At 40.2% G+C, this 22,713-nt stretch overlaps 1 protein-coding gene across 1 annotated transcript in view; it reads left to right on the top strand.

Annotated features, from left to right (window-relative positions):
• The first annotated feature begins 1,021 nt into the window (after positions 1–1,021).
• Positions 1,022–22,713, top strand: part of cped1 (cadherin-like and PC-esterase domain containing 1) — a 30,111-nt gene continuing 8,419 nt past the window's right edge. Inside the window, exons 1-15 of the mRNA XM_034673067.1 lie at positions 1,022–1,720; positions 3,088–3,434; positions 9,818–9,992; positions 12,996–13,090; positions 13,169–13,253; positions 13,392–13,476; positions 13,550–13,685; positions 13,904–14,034; positions 14,283–14,355; positions 16,064–16,201; positions 16,933–17,037; positions 17,371–17,465; positions 17,560–17,621; positions 17,771–17,957; positions 18,037–18,205. Of these exons, the coding sequence (XP_034528958.1) occupies positions 3,177–3,434; positions 9,818–9,992; positions 12,996–13,090; positions 13,169–13,253; positions 13,392–13,476; positions 13,550–13,685; positions 13,904–14,034; positions 14,283–14,355; positions 16,064–16,201; positions 16,933–17,037; positions 17,371–17,465; positions 17,560–17,621; positions 17,771–17,957; positions 18,037–18,205 (1,794 nt within the window). The 5' untranslated portion in view covers positions 1,022–1,720; positions 3,088–3,176. The remainder of the gene's footprint in view (positions 1,721–3,087; positions 3,435–9,817; positions 9,993–12,995; positions 13,091–13,168; positions 13,254–13,391; positions 13,477–13,549; positions 13,686–13,903; positions 14,035–14,282; positions 14,356–16,063; positions 16,202–16,932; positions 17,038–17,370; positions 17,466–17,559; positions 17,622–17,770; positions 17,958–18,036; positions 18,206–22,713) is intronic.

Here is a 22,713-nt window from a genome sequence, read left to right as displayed (position 1 = left end):
CTGAGCCAAGCATCGCTTGATTTCCGGTTTCAGAAAGCAGAAGTAAACAACGGCCAAGCTGATAGCGAAACTGCTTCTATAGCCTCACTTATAACTAAAAAAGTTAGGAAGTGGTTTATATGGAATTTAATAATATTCACAGCACCTAAAATTTGAGTTCCACCCGTCAAAAAAAGAAGAGAAACGAAAAAGCGTAACGAGCGCTGTGCATTGTGTAAAACAAAATACCTACAATAAATGACCTCTACTCCATCCCCACCTCTGATCTATCCTTCTGTTTCTTATATGCACTTCATGTAAAGCATCTTTGAGTACCTAGCAAAGCTCTGTTTAAGTCTTATTAACTTTTTTTTTTTATTATCAGAACTTAAGGAGCTGATTTTAACATTTCTAAACTTGCAAAGACTCCACATGGCCACCAGGGGGCCCCATACTCATACAAAACCATTCACAGGCTCCATAATGAGTTTTTGTAATACTGTATTTATTTACTGTAGTTTTTCCCACTTCCTGCTTCTTCGTGTGCCTCAATGTGGCAGCTTCAGATAATGCTGGTTTAACAAAATGTAGAAAAAGCCAACATGATCAGTTTGTAGAATCAAACAATGTTGTGATTATTAATGATTTAACAGCATGTTAAATATCACCTCCACCTGCAGAAACACTGAAGAGGTTAAAAAACAAAAGTTACAGTAATCCAATATAATGAAATATTCCAAACACACATTAAATAATGTTATACATTTTACTTAAATTACATTTGACTGAATCAAACTCCAGCTGAAGGAATGTCAACAGAGTGTTCAGAGCTGTTTTATTGTTCCTGCAGGAAAGGATGTGAGTATTTAAAACACCTGAATACTCAACAACAGGTCCAAAAAATGTGAGCCACGTGGTTTCATTCTTTTAACACACACACACTCATACACACAGTATATATATACAGGGTGTGTGTGTGTATGTGTGTGTGTGTGTGTTCCAGAAATAACTCAGCCTTCAGTGTTTCAGCAGGAGGGAGGGGGGAGGAGGGTGAGGAGGTGCTGACCTCCTACAGAGCAGCAGCAGACTTTACAGACCAAACTCCAGCAGAAAATCTGAAGAAAAAACTCTTATCCTTTGATTCTGACATAACAAAGACAGAGAAGAAGAGTATGTGGGTGCAGGTCCAGGTCTTTCATCCGGGTCCAGGTCCAGCCTGAGGAGGACGGGCTGTAACTTTACTGCTTCTTCTTCTTTCTCCTGCTGTTTTAACTCAAACCAGATGGTCTCAGTCTGACTCCACCGCCGGGTCTGTTGTTTTTCACTTTTCTCTCAGACCTCCAAACTTCACCCTCTCTTCCTCTCAATCTAACCCTGAAGTTGAAGCGTTTCTTTGCTCAGATTAGACCCGTTTGGATTTCATTTCCACGTTAACGGATCTGTCTCTCGGTCCCGTTATGTGAGTTTGAGTTTCATCCGCTGACAGGACGCAGGACTTTCAGCGGAGCGGCTGCGCACTCAGGATTGGACCAACACACCTTGGGGGATAATCTGGAGGACTCAAGAAGAAGTTATTGTCTTTGAAGTTTCAGATGTTCAGTGATTAAACACGCATGATTCCACGCAGGAGGACGGAGGATGCAGTTCGGCTGATCTGAAGCGAAGTTCGCTTCTTCGCCGCGCGCTGTGCCGCCTCTGCGTCTGTTCGCTGCGCGCAGAGCGCAAGGATCAGGATTTAAAGGTAGACTAGATTCTGCATTGATGAAAGGTCGCTGAGCTCTTAATTGTTTTAAAGTCACGTGGATCTATTCAGAAATTAGGCTGATTTTTCCACCAGAGGTATCCATTAGATTACAGGGGTTCCCAAACTTTTTGGCCCGTGACCCCCAAAACATAGGTGCCAAAGACTCGCGACCCCCCCCCCCCCCCCTGCCCCTCGAAGTGATTTCATGTTACTTCATTTTTAGCTGGTCTGGACAAAATTTACTTATCTATATGAGCATGTGGTTGTATGTGGGATGTTTCCTGTGCCATTATGAATTAACCTATTGCTAATGATGCTTTTGATAATTAACTGTAGGAGTTTACAGGAGTCATCTGGCAAAAAGAAAGGCAGAAAACTCATTACATTTTCTATTTTTAAGGTTTTATTTCAAGTTTATTGACTATTTTTGTCAATCTTTTTTACTATAATGAGTAAAATGTACTATTTTTAGATAACTTTGGGAAAAAAAACCTTTCTGTAAGACTCCTCACGACCCACCATTTGGGTTCCGCGACCCCCCCAGGGGGTCCCGACCCACACTTTGGGAACCCCTGAATTAAAACATTAATAGGCTATTGTTTATCGCCAAATTCCACTGAACATCATTCGATTTTAAAAGAAGTTTGAGTTTACAGAAGTTGTCTGGACTCAACATGAGTTTCTACTTGAACAGACTCACACTGATCCACTGATCAATTCGGTTGATATACCTGACGTCATAGAAACTCAAACCAGGAGGCATCACTGAGGAGATGAAGATGATGATACGGTGGCCCTGAAAGTCAAAACAAAATTACAACAGCTGAACACTTTTACCAAGGCCAAGACAAATTTACATTTAAGGAAACAAATTTACAAAAGATAAAACATATTTATGGAATGGAAATGTACCAAATACCGTAAGTGATCCGTAAGTGATGGAGTGAGGGGTCATTTAGTTTGTTTTGATGGAGAGAAACCAAACGGAGATGGACATGGTTTACATATTAGGACATCCTCGGGTCTCAGAGAGAGGTGTCAGACCTCAGATGAAAAAGCATCATGTCTCTCTGGAAAAGCTCCGTCATATCTCTGCAAAACCTTCATCACGTGTCAGAATTCAGATGAAACGGCCTCAGACCACATAGCCTCAGACTAAACGGAGTCAGGCTGAAAGGAGTCAGACTTAACGGTTCTGTCGTTTGTAAAATTGTCTCCAACTTTGTACATTTATTTCCTTAAATGTATATTTGGTTTGGCCTTGGTAAAAGTGTTTTGCTGATGTAATTTTGTTTTATAAAATGTAAATTTGTCTCCAATTTGTTAAAGTGTTTCATCTTTTGTAAATGTGTTTTGTCCTTCAGGGCCACCGTATTGAGGAGATGAAGATGATGATGAGGAGTAAAGGAGAACCCCTCAGTGATGTGAAGTGAAGCACCTCCTCCTCCTCCTCATGCGGTGCCTCCTGTTGTCTCTGCTGAGGGAGGCCGGGATGCTGCTCCGCCGCCGGTCCCGCTCCGGGCCGCTGCTGCTGCTCGGGGTGGCGGTGTGTCTCTTCTACCAGACCCTGATGGTGGCCCGGAACCGGCTCAGGTCCGGACCGCAGCCCCCCGCAGCGGAAGTGAGGAGCAGGAGGCCAACAGAGGAGGTGATGATGGAGGAGACCCGGAGCTTCATCTCTGCTCTGGAGACTCTGCAGAGGGAGGCACAGGTGAGTTTACCTATCCTCAACAACTACATTATAACAGTGAAAATCCCTGTTATAAGACTTTATGAGAGAATCTGCAGAACTCCATTCAAATGTATGTGATTTTATAAGTTAATTGATAGAGACATTAAAGGGGAAAAGTAAATATATCAGTCTCTTTACAGGATTTGATCTTACACTCTGATGTTTGTGTATCAGCGTGATAGCTCTTCCTGTACAATATAAATTAAACCATAATGTCTGGGCAGTTTCTTGCAGTTGCTTAGTGTTAAGTTTCCTCTTGACCCTGAAAACCTTGACCTTGTTTTTAAGAGCTCTTCACTGACTCTCATCATCCTCTGAGGCAGAACTTGAGACCAGGTCAAAGCTCTGAGAACTGTTTACACTTGGACTGTGAGCTCAATCTTGGGATGTTGTTTATATTGGTGCTGACAGGGATTGAAAAAGAGTTCATCACCAAACTTCACTCAAAAATGTGGGCATTTTTTTTACATTTTGCAGTATGTATTTTAACTCCTTTCCATTTTTACTATTGCCGGTCTGAAGTTGTTAAATTTTATTTCAACATTATAACCAAGTAAAAATGTTTGGGGGAAACGTTCTTTCATTGGATCACAGAACTATAATCAAAACTTTTGGAGAGTTAAATTTGATTGAGTCTGAGTGTGTGTTTTTGTTTCTAACGCGACAGTTCAGAAGATATTAAGATTACGAGTTTTCGCCCAAATAAGGACATGACTGAATTGACTCCCCGACGGGAACACATAGCTGTTGGCTAGGTGGTGAAAAAATCTGCTTCTTTACGTCACACTTTGACTGGTTGAGTTCAGCATTACCAATATGGCTGCCGCCAACGATTAGCTTCAAAACAGCGCTCAGGGACAGATGGGTGACGTCAGGGATACTACGTCCGTTATTTATACAGTCTATGGGGAAAACTTAATTTTGGTTACATGGCTTATCTGAAAATCTTTTAAACGTTCTATTTACATTCCATCGTGAATGTAAATAAACTCAGAATTGTCCTCTCAAATCAACAGCAATTGAAATATAGTCTTATTTTACCCTTTCAAACAGAAGATAATATTTGTTCTCTCACTGATCCTTCTCTAAATGTGTTTTCATTACAACCTGAGTTTATCTTTTATTTTAATTATTTTAAAGTGAGTGTGACTCATTTATATATAGAGGAAGAAAGTACAGCCAAAGGTCATTTAAAGGTCTTTTAAAAAATATTGAAAACATTTGAAAGTAAGACATCAGGATTTAACATTTCAGTCACCCCAAATCGGTCTTGTTCTCAGCACTTAATCAGCGTCAATAACATTAAAAAGTGTCCTTTATCTAAATAATGTAACACCTTTTGAAATCTATTTATCAATTAATAATCAAAACACAACAGATTTCGTGGATGAACACATTCACTTACTAAAGCCAGAAGTCTTTGAGGTGCTGTCTGGTGGATTTACAGTCAGCAGAGTTGACTCCTTTATTTAATGCGACCCTTAAAGCTAGCTGTGTGTTAAAACGTCACATTTCTGAATGGGGTTCGGTATGTGTGTCCTCCTTCTGTCTCCCGGCTCAGGGCTCCTTCTGTCTCATTGTTTCAGTATTTTTAGATTATGAGGGGATCAATGGCTGCATGCAAAGGTTTTATTTTACTACAGTATGACTGACAGCTGGACCGACCAATCGCATCCAGAGTCCCCTGTCAAGTATGTGTGTGTGGTATTTTAAGTGTGACCTGGTGCTGCTGATCTAAATATTTGCGCCATTAATCAGCTGAGGATCCGGTGTCTGACACGCACACATACAGAGGCCCTGTCAGGCTGTTAATCTGGTCAGGTTGTGATGGTTAAACTGGTTTGTGTGTACAGCGGTCTGTCACTGTGGGTGATAACAGCTGTCTGACATTTATGACTAAACTGTCTGTTATCAGAGGAACATTCAGAGGGAATATGAAGGCAGATTTAGACGTTTTTACCACTTTACCACTCTTAAATATGGACTCTGTGGTTCTGTGAGGTTACCCTGAGCTAAAACAACCTGCTCCTTATACACCATCCTGCCTATCACACCACTATGAAACCAACAATTTGACATAAAATATAGCTTTTAACATGATTTATGGATTTTACCGTCTTCTGCTCAGTGCTGACGACAAGCTTAATCTTCAGTTTTGTGGATTTCTTGGTCCTAGCCTTCAGTTCTTGTCTGTAACCTTTCCTGTCTTTCCTCTGCTGTTTCCATCTCTTTCATTTTACCCTCCATAAACAAACCAGCGCCAGAGTAATCTGACTTGCCGCTCCACAATCTGTGATTACACCCGTATCCACAGTAGCAGTCTGTTATTCACTGTAGCAGTCTGTTATTCACAGCAACAGTCTGCTATCCAGTGATATCAAACTGTTGCTATGTAACAACAAATCAGAATCAAGTGCTTAGCACAGCCGTCTAGTAGTAGCCTTCATTTTTGTCTGCTAGCTTGTGAGGCAACATGCCTTTCTGTTTACACAGCTGACTTATAAACCAGATTCTGTGTTTATATTAAAGGTTCAGATATGCTCAGTATGTGTTCGCCATCAGCTGGACTGCCTGTGTTTATCCAGTTCAAACAGCTGGCGAACATCTGTACAAACACTAGCTTAAAGCTAAGCTAAAGACTGACAGACCATATGTAGGTTTGATGTGGAGCTGCTCCTGACATGAGACCTCATTCCTAAAGATTTTAAATGGAACAGTCAAAGGCTGGACAGGAAGCTGACGTAGCCACTGCGACATCACTTACTTAGTGGATTACTTGATTTTGAGTTTTAGTCGCTTCCATCATTACTCTCTGGATCCAAAGGTGACCATAGTCGGACGAGAGAGGAGCAAGTGCTTAACTAAACAGCAGAGGTGGAAAGTGACAAATCACATTTACTCATATTGCTGTAATTGAGTGTTTTGTCTTTTTGCTTACTTGTACTTTTCTGAGTAGTTTTTAGAATCAGAACTTTTCTGTCTTTTATAGTAAAGAATGCATGGGTGTACATTCTGCTGCATTCTGTTTATCTAGAAAACATGACTTCATATCTAAAAAGTCTAACATGAAATACAAACTAGGTTACTACAAGCACAGACAAGTTTCAAACGTTCATCTGGAATAAAAACCAGTGTGTTAGCTACAGACCTCCACATGCTTTCTCAGGTTAGATGGTGATGTTTTGACGGCTGTGATGAAGTTTGTGTGGTAAACAGATCGGAGATTTACAACAATACAAACAATCATTCTTTATTTCAAAAACCTCAAACGTGGGTTTAAAATATGGCCGTGGTGCTCAGGTAGAGAATCGGCATCCTTCTCGGTCATACCCATCATCCCCACGACTAAATGAACGGACTGATCTGAATAACGAGGTACGGCTACACCACTGAGACAAACCAAACGCAAGTACACCAACAGTTTACAGTCTTTGGGATCTGGTTTCAGAAAAGAAAATTCATCAGCTGACTTCAACTCAAAAGTAGTGAGTAACTAGAGCACTGATAGAAATGTAGTGGAGTCAAAAGTAATAAGTTCCCCCCAAAAAATAACACTCAAGTAAAGTACAGATACTCAAAAAACTGTACTTAAGTACTGTACTCAAGTAAATTTACTTTATTACTGTCCAACACTGGGTATATTACAACAAGATCAGGTTATATGCTTTTGCATAATTAGGGGAGCATATCTTACTCCCATCACCCCCATCACCATGAGTTAAAAGTAAGTATTCAGTACTTTAAGTACATTTCTGATTCAGTACTTTTTACTCTTACATTCACTTCTACTTCAGTAAAATGTCATTAAAGTCACTGAACTTTACCTTGTGTATTTTTGTACTCTTTCCACTCATGCTAAACAGTCTGTGGCTAACTGATTAGCTCCTGACAGGATGAGCTGACCGTGAGAGGGTCACACAGGTGAGAGGTCACCTGTTTAGGGTCGGAGCACTTTCACAGCTGCAGCTCTGAAAGTGGTTTCTCTCTTTGATGTCTAACAGCTGATCCTTCATTCAGACTCAACTTCACTAACCTCTGCTGTGAGTCTGTTTGAGTCTTCAGAACTGTTTGAAGCTCTGACTGACTCTGATCACACATTATCGGCTGTGTGAAACCAATAAATGATAAACCAGGTGAGCTGAAACCATGGTTACCATGCTTGCCACACAGTTATTATAGGATGTATCAGTGAGTGTTCAGCTCAGCGAATCCTCCTCTGTTTATACAGACAGGTTAGCCTGATGCTGCTAACAGATGGTCATGTGATCGAAACCTCCGGAGGTCATGTGATGAAGATGATGATTATGATGACTCGCTCGGTCAGTCAGTGGAATGAGAGCTCGTTAGTGTGTGTTTGTGTGTGTGGACACGGAGTTCAGCTTCACTGCAGAGAGAGCTGACGAAGAAAACACACACACACACACACACACACACAAGAAAAAACACACGGCCCAAGAATCAACCACACACAGTTTAATTTCCTGTTAGCACTGTATCATTACTACAGTACTGTTATCTTTTGACTGCAGGATTTGGTCTGCTTTTAATCCTCCTCAGACTTGTACTGTAAAATTACTCAAAACAGTGTGTGTGTGTGTGTGTGTGTGTGTGTGTGTGTATGTGTATGTGTGTGTGTATGTGTGTGTGTGTGAGGTTTTGTGTTGTGTGTTGTGTGATTGTTGAACTCAGAGGAGAAGTCAACTGATGGAGACAAAAAGTCTGCCAACTTCTTACACAACGCACACGCTAACTGAATACTAACACACACACACACACACACACACACACACACACACACACACACACACACACACACAGGGATACACACACACACAGGGATACACACACACGGGAGGCTTAATCTAAAATCAACAAGTTTCTTCTTCTCTGTTTTTCTCTGCAGTGCCACAAACCACCAGATTTTCTTCTTCTGTGGTTATAAATCCCGCTGTGTTGAACTGATGACAAGTTTCATATTTCTGCTTTAGTCAGCAGCAATCCAGGACACAAATTCAAAATCTAAAACACACACACACACACACACACACACACACACACGCCACATTTAGAGCATAAAATATGAGATTGAAGGTTTGTAGGTTCAAATATTTCCACATTTGAACACCCAAATGAGCCGGCTAAAAATGTTAATGATGTAAAAGCATAAATTTAACCCCAGTTATCATATTCCCAAATTCTAGTGATACTACTTTAAAAAAAAATACCTGAAGGAGGTCTCACTGTCACAGTTTCCAGAAACAATAAAACTACATGTCATATTTATGTAGTCTAATTAATAATAAGAAACATTCTCATGATCTAACTTTTCTGACCTCTTAATGAGTCAGTCTTTATCACGGTCACTTCTCCGCCTGATGTTTTAGTTTAAGGCACGATGACAGATTGAAATCAACACTGCTCAGGTCAGAGATGTGATAACACCATGGCAACAACATGCTTCCTGTTTACATCCCCAAAGCATCATGGGAGCTGTAGTTAGAGAATGATTATTTCACTGATTGAATTCACACAAATAGGAAAGACATTTGTGATCAACCTGTTGAAGTTACTTAACTTATTTGCATGCTGTTAATGTAAAAGGTGTGTGTGTGTGTGTGTTTCTGTGTGAAGAGCTGCTGTTACTGAGACCCTCAGGATTATATTTAGTCCATGTTATCTGACACACAAACACACACTCAGGGACACACCCAGTTAGACTGCAGCTTGATTTCAGGTGGTTAGATCACCGTTAATATTCAGATCATAAACACCCTGCTGTTCATGTTTCTCTCATTAATGATAATATTTAAACACTGTTGTTAATCTGAACCCTGATTAAAGATTATTTGTTGTGTGGTTGTTTTTTGTCAGATGACTCAAACTCGATCAGATTTACACTGAAAGTATTTTAGAGACATTTACTCAGAGATATCGCAACATCAAGCATATACCTGACTGAACCGTAGATGTTGTCTTTTAGACTAACCTATCTATTATGTATCAATTTAACATTAAATTCTGATGAGATCAGCTGTTCTGGTTTAAACTGCGTGACGTATGGTGGCTGATTGGACCTGAGTGTGTCTCCTTCAACAGGGAGTTTGATGTTTGACAGACTTTAGCAGACTCAGAGGTGATGCAAACTATGTGAGGAGGAGAGGCTCTGTTTTGATTGAGGATCTTTGAAGTTTGATCTCAGATGGGAACTATCAGAGAGTCTGCTCCTCCTCAAAACAACAGAGAGAACCAAAAGTTCATGAGAAGATCTGAACTGAGAAGCTGCACATTCTTTCGCATCAGGGTGAGGCTGAAGACCTCCTGCCTGCTGAGTCTTAAAAACATGTCTCTGTGTCCCCCTCCAGGTCCAGGTCCAGTCTCAGTCTCCTCCCCGCCGCCGTCGGGCTTTGGTTCTGACAGGTCAACATGCGGTGTCTGACACAGAGGTCCAGCTGTACCAGAGAGTCCTGCAGCAGCTCCACTACCAGGTCCAGATGTCCCGATACGCCGAGACTAGCAGTTCGCTCCGCCAGAACCAAGGTAACAATGCACAGTTTCTCCTGAGGGGGTCGCTGCAACTGTAGCCTTACCCACCTGTAACAATGCACTGTTCATCCTGAGGGGATGAAGTCGTACATGTGTTTATTTGTATACAAAAACAATGTTCCTGGTTATTTACTAATGGTGTCATAATTAATTAGTCCAGCGGAGGGCGCTCTAACTCCATCGTTAATAATCCTCAGGACTGTCTGCAGCACACAGAGCAGAGAAACACAGCTATACAGATAGTGTTGTGTGTTACTTTGATTATTTTAGTATGAATGTATTTGAAAAAGAGGCTCAAAAATTTGATTTTTCTTCAAAATTAAAAAAAAAGATAATTTAAATATTTTCATAAATTTGAAAGTTTCTCATAATTCTGTTATCAGTCAGACTGAACATGTGAAGAAACAGCTCAAACGCCTGATTCAGGTCTCTGTTAAAAACCCTAGTGACCCCACAGGAAACACTTTACTACGTGTGTGCGTGTGTGTGTGTGTGTGTGTGTGTGTGTGTGTGTGTGTGTGTGTGTGTGTGTGTGTGTGTGTGTGTGTGTGTGTGTGTGTGTGTGTGTGTGTGTGTGTAGGGTGGAGACTTCCTGTTGGAAAAACAGAGCAGCAGTAAAACAAACTGACCACTGAGTTTAAAGCGTTTAATAGTTTGACTTGAACAGCAGCGTTCAATGTGATGTTATACTAAATCAGATTTAAATTGAGGAACTACCATAAAGTTTAAATAGTATTATAAGTTACTTTAAAGCTCTTCAATCAAAACTCACATACTCACATTATTGGAATGTCAGATTTCTGAAAGGTTGCTTTAGTTTATGACTTTAAATCTACTTAAATTAAGCAGAAATACAAAGAAACTATCAGAATTGTGGATGAATAACAGAAACAAACAATAGAAAATAAATGCAGCTATTTACAGACACTTTTACTCCCAAAGCATGATGGGATTTGTAGTTTCAAACCTGTAAATATCGTTATTTAAAACAGAGACATTCATGAATATGAATTGGATTTTGAAGTCTCATTTAAGTATCTTTCATTGATGCTTTAAAGACCTGCAGGAGACGCTGTTTAAAGAACAGGTGTGTGGGATGATTGACAGCTGTGTCTGCCTGTCAGGAGAGCACAGCAGGGGGCAGAGCCTAATGTTTGCAGCAGCAGGTGAAGAAGAATGAGACAGACATAGATGTTTTATGACCCCCATAAACTAACGAGAGAACAGCTGATCAGTCTATGATCTCTGACTGATCTACTACAGAACAAGAAACACTAGAGAGAGCTGATGAGGTTTGAACACAGAGAAATAAATATCATCTGTGTTTATTAATGTTCAAACTGTGATGAAGATCAATCACTCATTTATTGTCCAGCTAGAAAGCAAATACTAACAATCCAGTGTTATTAATGTTGCTGCTGCTGCTGATGCTGGTGGTGTTGTAGTTTTAAATGTTGTTGTTGTTGTTGTTGTTTTTGTTGTTGTTGTTGGTGGTGGTGGTGGTGTTGGCTGTAGTAGTAGTAGACTTGTTCCCCTTGTGAGAGATCGAGGTGGTGTAGTAGGTGTTGTTTTGTTATGGATGTTTTTGTTTGTGTTATTGTTGTGGTAGTTGTTGGTGGGGATAGTTGTGTCGAACTTGTTGTTGTTGTTGTTGTTATTATGTTTAGCTGGTGTTGTTTTTGATATTTGTAGTTGTTATTTTCGTGGTTGGTGTGTTGCTGTGGTTGGTGGTTGTGGTTATGATGTTGTTGTCTGCCTGCGTTGTTTTTGTTGTCTTTTTTGTTGTCTTTTTTGTTGCCATTGTTTTTTGTTGTTGTTGTTGGTTCTTGTGGTTATGATGTTGTTTATTTTTGGTGGTGGTGGTTGTAGTAGTTATGTTAAGGTTGGAAGTCTGTGTTGTTGTTGTCTTTGTTGTTGTTGCTGTTTTGTCGTTGCTGTTGGTGCTTGTGGCCATGTTGTTGTCTGCCTGGGATGTTGTTGCTATTGTTTTTTTGTTGTAGTTTTGTTGTTGTTGTTGGAAGTCTGTCTTGTAGTTGGTGGTTACCTATGTTTTGTTGTTGTTATTAATGTTGTTGGGATGTTGGTTGTGGTTATGTTGTTGTTGTCTGCTTGTGTTGCTGTTGTTGTTGTCTTTTTTGTTGTTGTTGGTTGCCTGTGCTGTTGTTGTTATATTGTTGTTATTGTTGTTGTTGGGGATGTTGTTTGTGGTTATGTTGTCATTGTCTGCTTGTGTTGATGTTGTTGCTTTTTGTTGTTGTTGTTGCTCAGTCTGAATATAAAGCCTGGTAATGTTCTTTGTCTCTTCAGCCTGAGAGCTGCAGAGAGAACCTGGTCCTGAGAACTCTACAATCACTAACACATGTTTCTGTTTCTGAGAGAGGCCATGTTTGGAGCCACTGCTTCCTGTTTTCTTACACCCCCCCCCCCTTTTTGTTCTTTGTTTCTTAAGTCTGCAGTTTCTCTCCACTCCTCTGTGGAAAATCAAGCCTTTTCTCTGAACTGTAATCTCATTTTAAACTAAACAGAAACAGAAACAGGAAAAATAAACTAAGTTTGTGTGCAGATTGAAAATTGTGATAAACTCTGCAGCTTTCACAGAGTGAAGCCTCACACACAGAAAGATAACACGCTATTCAAATCCCTTTAAGACTCTGAAATTTAACTTCAAACTTTTCAACTTAAACCTTTATCTATACTTTTGTCAACAAACATAGAAAGAGATCCAGAGTTTGTGGGCTCTGGTATGATTTATGTGATCTATAAATATATTTACATTTAGACTGGATTAGAAAAAATAAAATCTTCAAATTAAAAACTTAAAAATAAAAAAATAGAAAATAAAAATTCAGTAATCCAGAAAAAAAAAATCCTGAACAGGAGCTTTAATATAATATGATATAATTATTTAATAACACGTTTAAACCTTTAAAACTACTTAAAATGATTAATCACAGGTTAACAGTGCAACTTCCTGTCTGTGTGTTTCCATGGTTACAGGTGTAGGTGGGTGGAGTCTGTGTCTGTGTCTGAGCAGTGCAGAGAGGAGCTGTATGAGGAGGATCTCCTACTCTCACCTGCAGCTTCATCAAATGGTGAGAATCACCTGTTTGGCCAATCAGAGGCAAGCTGACTATCGCCATGGTTACTCACCTGTCTGTCTGTGTCCTCAGGTGAACCTGCTACCTGAGCTGATGGAGGCGTTCTCTGACGCAGGGGGAGGGCTGTGTCAGTTCCTCACTCGTTTACACCTCACAGGTGAGTTACACAGGTCAAAGGTCACCAGGTGAGCACCTAAACGATGACGATAATATACTGAGTATGGGTTCAGATTAAGTTATCCTGAAGTAGACAGGTGAGATAGACTGACATACCTGTCTCCATTTCACCTGTTAGGATCTAAATTACCCATGATGCCTCACTCCTGTGGATCGACCAATCAAAGGCTGCAGGTTCCTCAGGAGGAGGAGGGCTGGGACAGGTGAGCTTCAGTCTGTTACCTGAAGGTAAGCTCACCTGTCCTGTGTAATGATGTTTCTTCTTCCTCTTCACAGTCGCTCACCTGTTGGAGCTCTGGATGCCACGGTGAATGTTTACGTCCTGGTGACGTCAGTGAATCCACTCATTTCCTTCCTGCATGACATCATCGTGGTGAGGACCAATCAGGAGCAGAGGGGACGGACCATAAAGGTAAAACACCTGTAAACCTCAAACTGGTTTAAATCTTCACTGTTTGTGGGTGTAAGAAATCACATTGAGGATATAAATCAGAGAACGTATAGCAATCACTGTTTAAACTTCAGAGGGACAGCACTTCTTTTTGTGTTGTTTCCTGAGCCTCTGCTGCCCCCTGGTGGCTGAACCTTCATCTCCTCCTGCTCTTCCTCTTCCTCCTCTTTCTCTCTCAGCTCAGGGACTTCCTGCTGCAGCAGCTGGGATCAAACATTTCACATGACGCTGTAATGCAGGTGAAGAGGGTGACAGGAGAGGTGCTGCAGGCTGCTGTGTCGACCAATCAGAAGAAAGAAAATCACAACAGGTAAAAAAAACAATTGGGCTGTGTTCCATTTCATCGCTTATTTTCTTTCCTGAGAATGATTCTTAAAATAATGTAATAACTTTGTATCTACCTAAGAGCTCAGATTCTTTTAAATTATTTTTTTGTTCTTATTTAAAATAATGGACAATCCAGACCCTCATGCATTTTGAATGATTATTGATTATCTTAAGTTTTGTGTCGTGTAATTAGAGGTATATTGATGAGTGATATCTGATTGTGTTTTTCAGGTGTGTGCTCTGTTACCAGCTGATGACCTTCACTCTGCAGTTCAGTGGCTCCATCACACCTGTTGTTGTTCAGGTAAATAAAGCTGTTTATATTTCACTGAGTTTCTGTTTGCTCATAGAGACAATCTCTGAACACATATCATTTTACTCCAGAGTGATACATCACATAAAATCTTATTATATTATCATATATTTGCTTTAATATTCTCCTGTGTGACTGAAAACTGGAAGATTTTCATTATCATAAAATCCTCTTTGTGTGGTGAGAATTACATTTCCTATTTCAGCACACTGAAGAGGAATAAAAGCTGATGTCTTCTTTAGAACAACCAGGGGAAACATTTCACATCTCTTTATTATCATTTATGTCATCTGTTCAGCTCTCTCTGCTCACTTTAGGATGTCAAATGGCCAGTTTTAGGTTTCAAATGTGAAAATAAAGTTTGAAACACAGCCTCATATTGATCAGTATTTCTTCAAATTCAAACAGCATTTCTCTGGGTAGATGAAAAAACAAGCTTTTAGTTTTTTTAATCTGTACTAAAACTCACCACAAACATCTTTAAATGTTGTTATCTGATGTGAAACCCCTCACTCTTTTTCTCCCTGAGACTCGGTCAGTGTTTTCTTCTTTTCTTAGATTATTAAAGTGAATACTTTCAGACGTTTGAGGAAATAAATCCCTCTTATTTTCATTACCCAGCAGAAACTATTTTCTTATTCATGCAGTGTCCTCTCTGAGGGGCCACAAACCTCAGGCTGGGAACCAGTCAGTTTACAGGTGGTCCTTACAAAGAATAGAGAAGGAGTCTACATCTTCACAGTGACTCCTCTTCATCACTTTAATGATAATAAACACAGAGAGGCATGATCCAGACTGAGGGCTTTTATTTTGAAGTACAATCCACATGAAGGCTCCCTGTGATTAGATTAACAAGGTGATGATGATGATGATGATGATGATGATGATGATGATGATGATGATGATGAAGATGAAGAAGAAGAAGGTGTTATTAGTGAACTTTATATGAACCTGCTGTGAACAAAAACAGTCTGTTGTAGCTGATCTGTGATCAGTGGAGCTGAAACTCTCACAGATCACAGAGCTGCTGTTAGAGCAAAACAACAGACAGATGGGTTAGAGGAGACAAGTGAGAGACAGACGGGTGAGGGGAGACAGGTGAGAGACAGACGGGTGAGGGGAGACAGGTGAGAGACAGACGGGTGAGGGGGGACAGGTGAGAGACAGACGGGTGAGGGGGGACAGGTGAGAGACAGACAGGGGAGGGGAGACAGGAGAGAGACAGATGAATGAGGGGGGACAGGTGAGAGGAGACAGGTGAGAGACAGACAGGGGAGGGGAGACAGGAGAGAGACAGATGGGTGAGGGGGGACAGGTGAGAGGAGACAGGTGATAGACAGACAGGTGAGAGAAAAGCAGGTTTAGAATTTTTTTTGTTTGTTTATTTTGTCAACTTTTCAGTTTTCCTGTTTCCGTACTCCCTCAAACCAATGCTCCTTTCCTTCTCCCTTGTGTTCCTTTCCTACTTTTCCATTCACCTTTCCTTTCTACTTTCTTTCCCTACTTCCCTCCTAACACTCCTCTCCTTATTTCCTTCTCTTGTATACCCTAATCGTCTCCACCTCTCCTCCTCTTCGTTTTCATTCTGTCCCGCTGTCAGATGTTGAATGTGTGTACTGACAGTAAACGTCCTCCAGAGGTCAGCGTCCCCTCAGCTGCTCTCTGATTGGTCAGTTGGTCTGGTATGTGTTTTTTTCAGGTGGATGTTGATCTGCAGTTTTCGGCTCTGAGTGACGACACATTTGACGGACAGATCACCAAAGACCTGATCCTGGAGGACACACTGCACTTCCTGCTGTCCTCACACACACACCTGTCCTCAGAGACACGGAGACAGGTGAGAGGACATAGTATTATTTTTGTGTCAGTTCACTCTGAACATGAAAATGTTGATTCATTTATTTAATCACTGAGATTTCTGCCTCAGTCTGAACATTTGATCAGAATCAGGTTGAATTTTATTCTGAAATAATCTGCATGAGTGTGATTTGTGTTTTACACCAGCTACTAAATACAGCTCTGTCTCCGATTAGTATAACATGAATTCAGGTGAAAAATTGCTCTTTTTCGATGGCTTCTTTGGATAAATTTTAAAAAGTTCTAAGTTTTGTTTTTTGGCAGAATCATTTTTGAAATAATTTGAAAAATGTTCCTTAAAAAATAAATTTGACATTTCTCAGATAAAATATGTAATTTTAGAAATTCTGATTCTTTGTAAAAAGAAATAAAAAGAAAAAAAAAATCTAAGAAAAAAAAAAAAATTTATTTTTCATGCATTTAAATTAAAAAAATAATAATTTCTGATTCTGAAAAATAAACTTTAACTAGAATAATTAATAATCAGTCAGTCTGTCATGGTATTTGTAATCTCCCCAGTGACACTTATTTTACTTATTTAATTTATCTTATTTAATTTTATTTTTATTTTTACTTATTTTTTACTTATTGAAACTTCTGTCTTGATTGTACTTATGTCTGGGTTGCTGTAACAACTGAATTTCCCCCCTGGGGGATCAATAAAGTAATATCTTATCTTATCTTTTTTTGCTCTCTCTGTGTGTGTGTCAGTACGGTGGCTGCAGAGGGTCACATGGCGTCTGTTTGTCAGAGGAGGAGTTTGTTCTTCTTTTCCAGTTTCAGCAGCAGATGGAAACACCTTCTCCTTTTCAACTGGTAAAAAAACACTCACACACATATTTAATCTTATAGTTTAAGCTTATTATAATATCTACTGTGCAGTGGTAGAGTGAAAACTTATAAACACAAACACTGTATAATGTCTTGCAGTAAACAAACACTGTCAAGTTTTATTATCTCTAATCTTTCTCCACGTGTCATTTAAATCATGATCCTGTTATCACACTCTGCTTAAACTCTCCATCCATAGAACTAACTGTATATCTTTAAAGCCTGAGAACAAATTAATCTGATTTCTTCTCTCTCTCTCTCTCTCTCTCTCTCTCTCTCTCTCTCTCTCTCTCTCTCTCTCTCTCTCTCTCTCTGTAGCTGTACCCCAACATCTCTTCCTCCCCCTCCTCCTCCTCCTCTCCGCTCAGTGTCTCAGATCTTCTCATCAGGATCAGTCGATTCTACGAGATTAGGTCAGAGTGTGAATCTGTAAACAGTAAACACCATGCTACCAGTTGTTATTGTTGATGTTATACATGTCTCATGATGTTCACCTGTTTCTTACAGAGCTGATGAGTCAGAGGAACCCACCAATCAGGAGTCAGATCTGTCTTCCTCACAGGATGAAGGTGAGACTCTGCTTTCAAAGTCAATATTTATAAAAGCTGGAAACACAAACTTCACTCTGTTATTATGGCACTTTGCTTTTATTTTGAAGGACAGCTTCCTGTTGTGAATGATGGTTTGATATGGAGGTGTTTGTGTCTGTGTGTTTCAGACCTCTGTGTGGACCCTCATCTGAGACAGATTTACACTGACCCACCCCTCACTCTGACTCCGCCCTTCAGCCCCCACGTGAAGGAGTATCGAGCTGAGGTGACCTTTGACACGGTGACCGTAAGAATCCGACCTGAGCCCGTTAGCCCAGCGTGTCAGGTCCACCTGGACGAGCACCGAGGACCCAGGTGAGACCAGAACCTCTGACCTCGGACCTCTGACCTCCGATCTCCCAGGCTAGGTGACTGAATGTCATTTCTCCTGCAGGATGGCGAACTATCCAGTCGGTCTCGGTGACAGCAGAATCAGCATCCTGGTTACAGACGACGCAGAGCTGGAGCATGTCGCGTTGACAATCTACACCGTGCATGTGTACAGAGAGAGCCGGCCCAGTCTGCCCATGTTTGGAGATCATGTGATGTGCAGCTTCCTGCAGGTACACTTAATCCTCTCCAGATCCTCCCTAGCTCCTCCCTCTTCTCCAAATATGGTCACTTCCTGCTTAGTTTTGGTGGCAGATGAACATGGGATTTATGTTTTTGTGAATTTACTCAGGGTGCTAACTTTGGCGAGTTAACAACAGGCTGTGAACATAACTGAAAAATGGACAGCTGACTCCTCAGATTGTTTTTGGTACAACCAAACTATGAACACAATGTTTTTAAGGTATCGGTGGTAACCGTCTGTCCATCCCAGGTGTCCCCTGCCTAAATCATCCCCTGCTTTCTGGTCTCTTTGACTCTTAATGGGACCCTCAATGAACATCATGCTGTATTTAAGAAGACTTCAAACTACAGATTGAGACCTTAAACCCATGAAGAAAATGTCTACTGATGTAATAAATCAACTGAGAAGCAGAAACATTTTCCCATAGACTTCTGTGGAGTAAGACTCCTGTAGTTAAGTGACCTTCAGGTGTGTGTAGACCAGGGCCGTATACCCTTCCAGCCATCACATAAATGTGACTATTAGTTTTAACGTACCGTCATGGAACGGCCCATTTGGCCGTACTGTTAGCCACATGCACGACTGCAAATAATTTGTCAATTAACTAATTGCGCCATGAAAGCAAGACTGGATGAAAACGTCATATGTCCAGGGAACCTCCTGGAAAACCACTATCCAACAAATTTGATCATGCCTAATCCGCATAAACAACAATAAAGATGGTGAGCGGCACTGGTGTGACTGAGAGAAGATCAAGAAAAAAAAAAATTCAGCGCAAGAAATGGACATTTTATTACAAGAATATAGAACGAACAAACATCTATTATCAGCAAGTCAATCGTCAAAGATAACATACAAGGAGAAAGGGAAAGTTGTCCGCGTGGTGTTTCTGAGCGCACAGTAGAAGACCTACAAAATAAAATAAGCATCATGTAAGCGACTTTGCGCAACAAGCACCGCCACCAACGTGGTCCAGGTGGAGTACCACTGTCCCCCCAATTGAAGGATGAGGACTTGTTAACAGAGTTGTTTAGGAAGGATTCACTTCACAGTATTGCTGGAAGGTTACCTTAGAATTATGTTGCGTCTCCTAAATCTAAATTTGCAGTATATTTCGACATCGTCATACTTTTCCAAAGGATTTGTTCAATCCCTAATGATCCATTGTCTTCACAACGCGTAAGCACGATGTCCGCCGTCCTTTAAACAGCCTGACAGGTGCAGTAATCCTGCTGTTAGCACCTGTAATGCTGGGGTCTACCGCCATTAAATGTAATGCTTTGTTGGGGCATTAACCTGGCTCATGCACACTGCTAATCGACTTTATTTTCACCATTAGTACAAACGGCCCGTGTTCATTGCTAATGGCTGGATGTGCGTACAGGCCCTGGTCTCTTTAACTCTTAATGGGACCCTCATATACAAAATGAACATCATGCCGTATTTAGGCAGACTTGAAACTACAGACTACAGATTGAGACCTTAAACTCATGAGGAAAATGTTTACTGAGGGATTAAATCAACTGTGAAGTAGCAACATTTTCCCATAGAGTGCTATGGAGTAAGATACCTGTTGTTTAGGGACCCTCAGGTGTGTAGAACTACAGTTTATGTACGGTCAGGTCAATCTGTGAAACCTCCATGTCCTTCTTTACTGATGTATGGTTGTTTCTTCTTCGTTGAATGCGTTTGATGTTTCTGTCCTCACCTGTCCTCTGACACACCTGTGGGCCTCGCTCGCTCTCGGGTAGATGAAGAGAGAGAGGGGGGGCGTTTATGTTGCTGTGGGGCCCCCGAAGAGGCCCCTGCGGAACAGAGGGGACATTGATGCAGGGTGGCGTCTGCTCTTTGAAGTTTGATCATGGGGAGATAAAAAGAGAGAGTACAGGTGAAGAGGACAGGTAAAGAAGAGAGGCGCTCACAGACCCAAGCTGAACATCCTCATCGGCTTTTGGTCTTTTTCTGCAGGGTGCTGTCGTACTTTTCAGAATAAGACATGAAGAACAGTCACACTGCATTAATATAAGACTACAAACGTTTATTTTACCTGATGAAACACCGGTAGAGCAGTAAAGGTGAGCATAAGTAAATTAATACGATGAGGATCATGAAGTTCTTGATGTTTGTTCAGCGTGTTCGCTCTGCAGACTCTGTGTGAAACATTCAGCCGGGCTTCAGAGGAAAACTTTATTTTTATCTCCCAGCATGAAAATCACATCAGTCATTCACCATTGCTGTTCCCATGGTAACTTGGTGTGTATCCAGCGAGGGTTAATGAGGCGTGATATCTATGGTAGCAACACCGAGTCCAAGCCAAGGATCAGTCGCTGCTGGACTGAGCACTGTGATGAACTTTTCAGTGTTTCAGAAGAGAGGTTTAAAAATAAAGTTCAACAAAGGGTTTCAGGAGGAACAGTCCAAACGAGCGGGAACAGACAGATCAGAATATTCCATGCGGCCATTTTCATTGATTTTATTGAAAAAAGAACAATTAAAAAGCATTCTTATACAGCAAAAAAATACCAAAACAAGGCAGTTTAAAGACTTTACACCTTTGTTTTAATCTAAAACCAAGGGCAGAATTATATTTTTAGAAATGATGAACACTTTGAAAAAAAAATGTATGTTCCTTTTTCAAAAACACTGCTAACATAAGCCACATGCTGTTCAGCTAGCATGCTAGCAGACTGTCAGACACTCAGATCTCCGCAGGTTAGGTGTGGGGGTTATTTAGGAAAAGCTAAAATTATAACTTTTACAAAGCAGATTAAATAAAGTAAATATAAGCTAAGCTAGTGTAACGCCGTACCTTGTTTAATCTCTCCGGAACTGTTAAACTTCAACAGCGTTAACCAGAAACTTAATTAGTTATACTTGAGGGCTGTGGGGAAGAAAGAGCACGGGACAACTTCTGCTGTGCGTCGTGATGCCTTTAATGACTCTTCCTTAACATAGGACAACAGCACATCGAACTCATGTGACACCTTTACTTCAACTCAAAACCATATCACCCTGAGCAACCTTAAAGAGGCAGTGCAATATATGAAATAGAAGGTATTTTGAACTTCATTAAAGAACTCAATGATACAAATAAAATTCGAATTAAACAAGGACTATTTGGTGACACTTAAAATAAATTAGACCAAAATAAATCTAATCTTACACTAGTACAGGTGCTAATGCTGATACAAAACTATTTATATTTATTTTGTGTTTAATGAGGGAAATCTGTCAGGTATAGTAGAGTAGAAAAATATTTTTCTTTGCTTCAAACATCTTAACAGACTTTTGGCGTTTTATAAATGTAATCTAGAAATCAAACCAGACTTCATGAAGTTGAATCAGATGATTAAGATTAATTAAATCTGACAGATTTAATTTATACAACAAGAACACTTAATCAATGAATTAATCTGATAACATATTGACTTAACTACAGTTTAGCTGTTTATAGGTTGATTTAGGAAAATGTGAGCTAATTTAAATGTTGGCTAATATAAACTAACTTTGATTTTAGCTAATAAGAGCTAACAATAATGTAGCTTAATGTGATTTCACTTTTATTTTAGTGAATGTGAGCTTACTTTTTGTTTTAGCACATAATAGCTAACTGTAGCTAGATTTAACACAAGAATTTTTTTTGTTTGCACAAATATTTTCGGTGATCCTTGATGTTCTTTATCAGATGAGAGAGTGAATAGATCAATTAGTCTTTTAACTTTCTTAAATCTAAAACAACTGCATTAATCCAAACCTTTCTTTTGGATAAAATAATTGATTAGTTTGACCCAAAATACCAACTGTGTTTTTATTTTAATTTTAATTTTTACAAAATCAACATCTTTATCTAAATTATCAAGAAACCATGATGTATTAAAACACAGTTTAGCTCCTCCAGCTGATATGATAGCTTAAGTGGCAAACTGTAAGCTAACATTAGCTATGCATTTCTGGTGAATGTGAGTTACTCACTCTGCCTGCCCCCCCTACTTTTAATAACCTCAGAGGATTATTGTTCCGTTCTGCTTCTTCTTCTGTGGTTTTTATTTTGATCTTTATTACTGTGAGTCTCAGCAGCATCTATGGAGCTCAAGATGAAGCGTCTCCATGTCTCTGTTTGAGGATCAGACCGTCCTATAGTCCTGAACCTCCTGAGCCTGGTCTAATCCCTGATGATGATCCACATGGATCAGGTCCAGGTCTCTGTGGGTTCACCTTAAATAACATCAGAGGGTTGTAGACCCCCAAGTTCACGTTCAGTCTGAGGATACCAATGAACAATGTGTTTCACGTTACAGCAGCACATTAAAAGTTCATCAGAGCAGGACACTGAAATCTTCACAGAGCTCAACACTGTGCTGGGACTAGGGTGGTAAAGATGTGGATTGACATATATACAGACAAACCAGTGTTACAAATATTGTGTAATCTTTTGGTATTTCAATTGGTTAAAACTGGGACAGGGGTTGTTCAAAACTAGGACATAGTGTTTTAAAG

Source organism: Notolabrus celidotus, chromosome 21 (genome assembly GCF_009762535.1).
Source record: "Notolabrus celidotus isolate fNotCel1 chromosome 21, fNotCel1.pri, whole genome shotgun sequence".
Lineage (NCBI taxonomy): Eukaryota > Metazoa > Chordata > Actinopteri > Labriformes > Labridae > Notolabrus > Notolabrus celidotus.
This window is presented reverse-complemented; position numbering and strand designations above follow the sequence as displayed.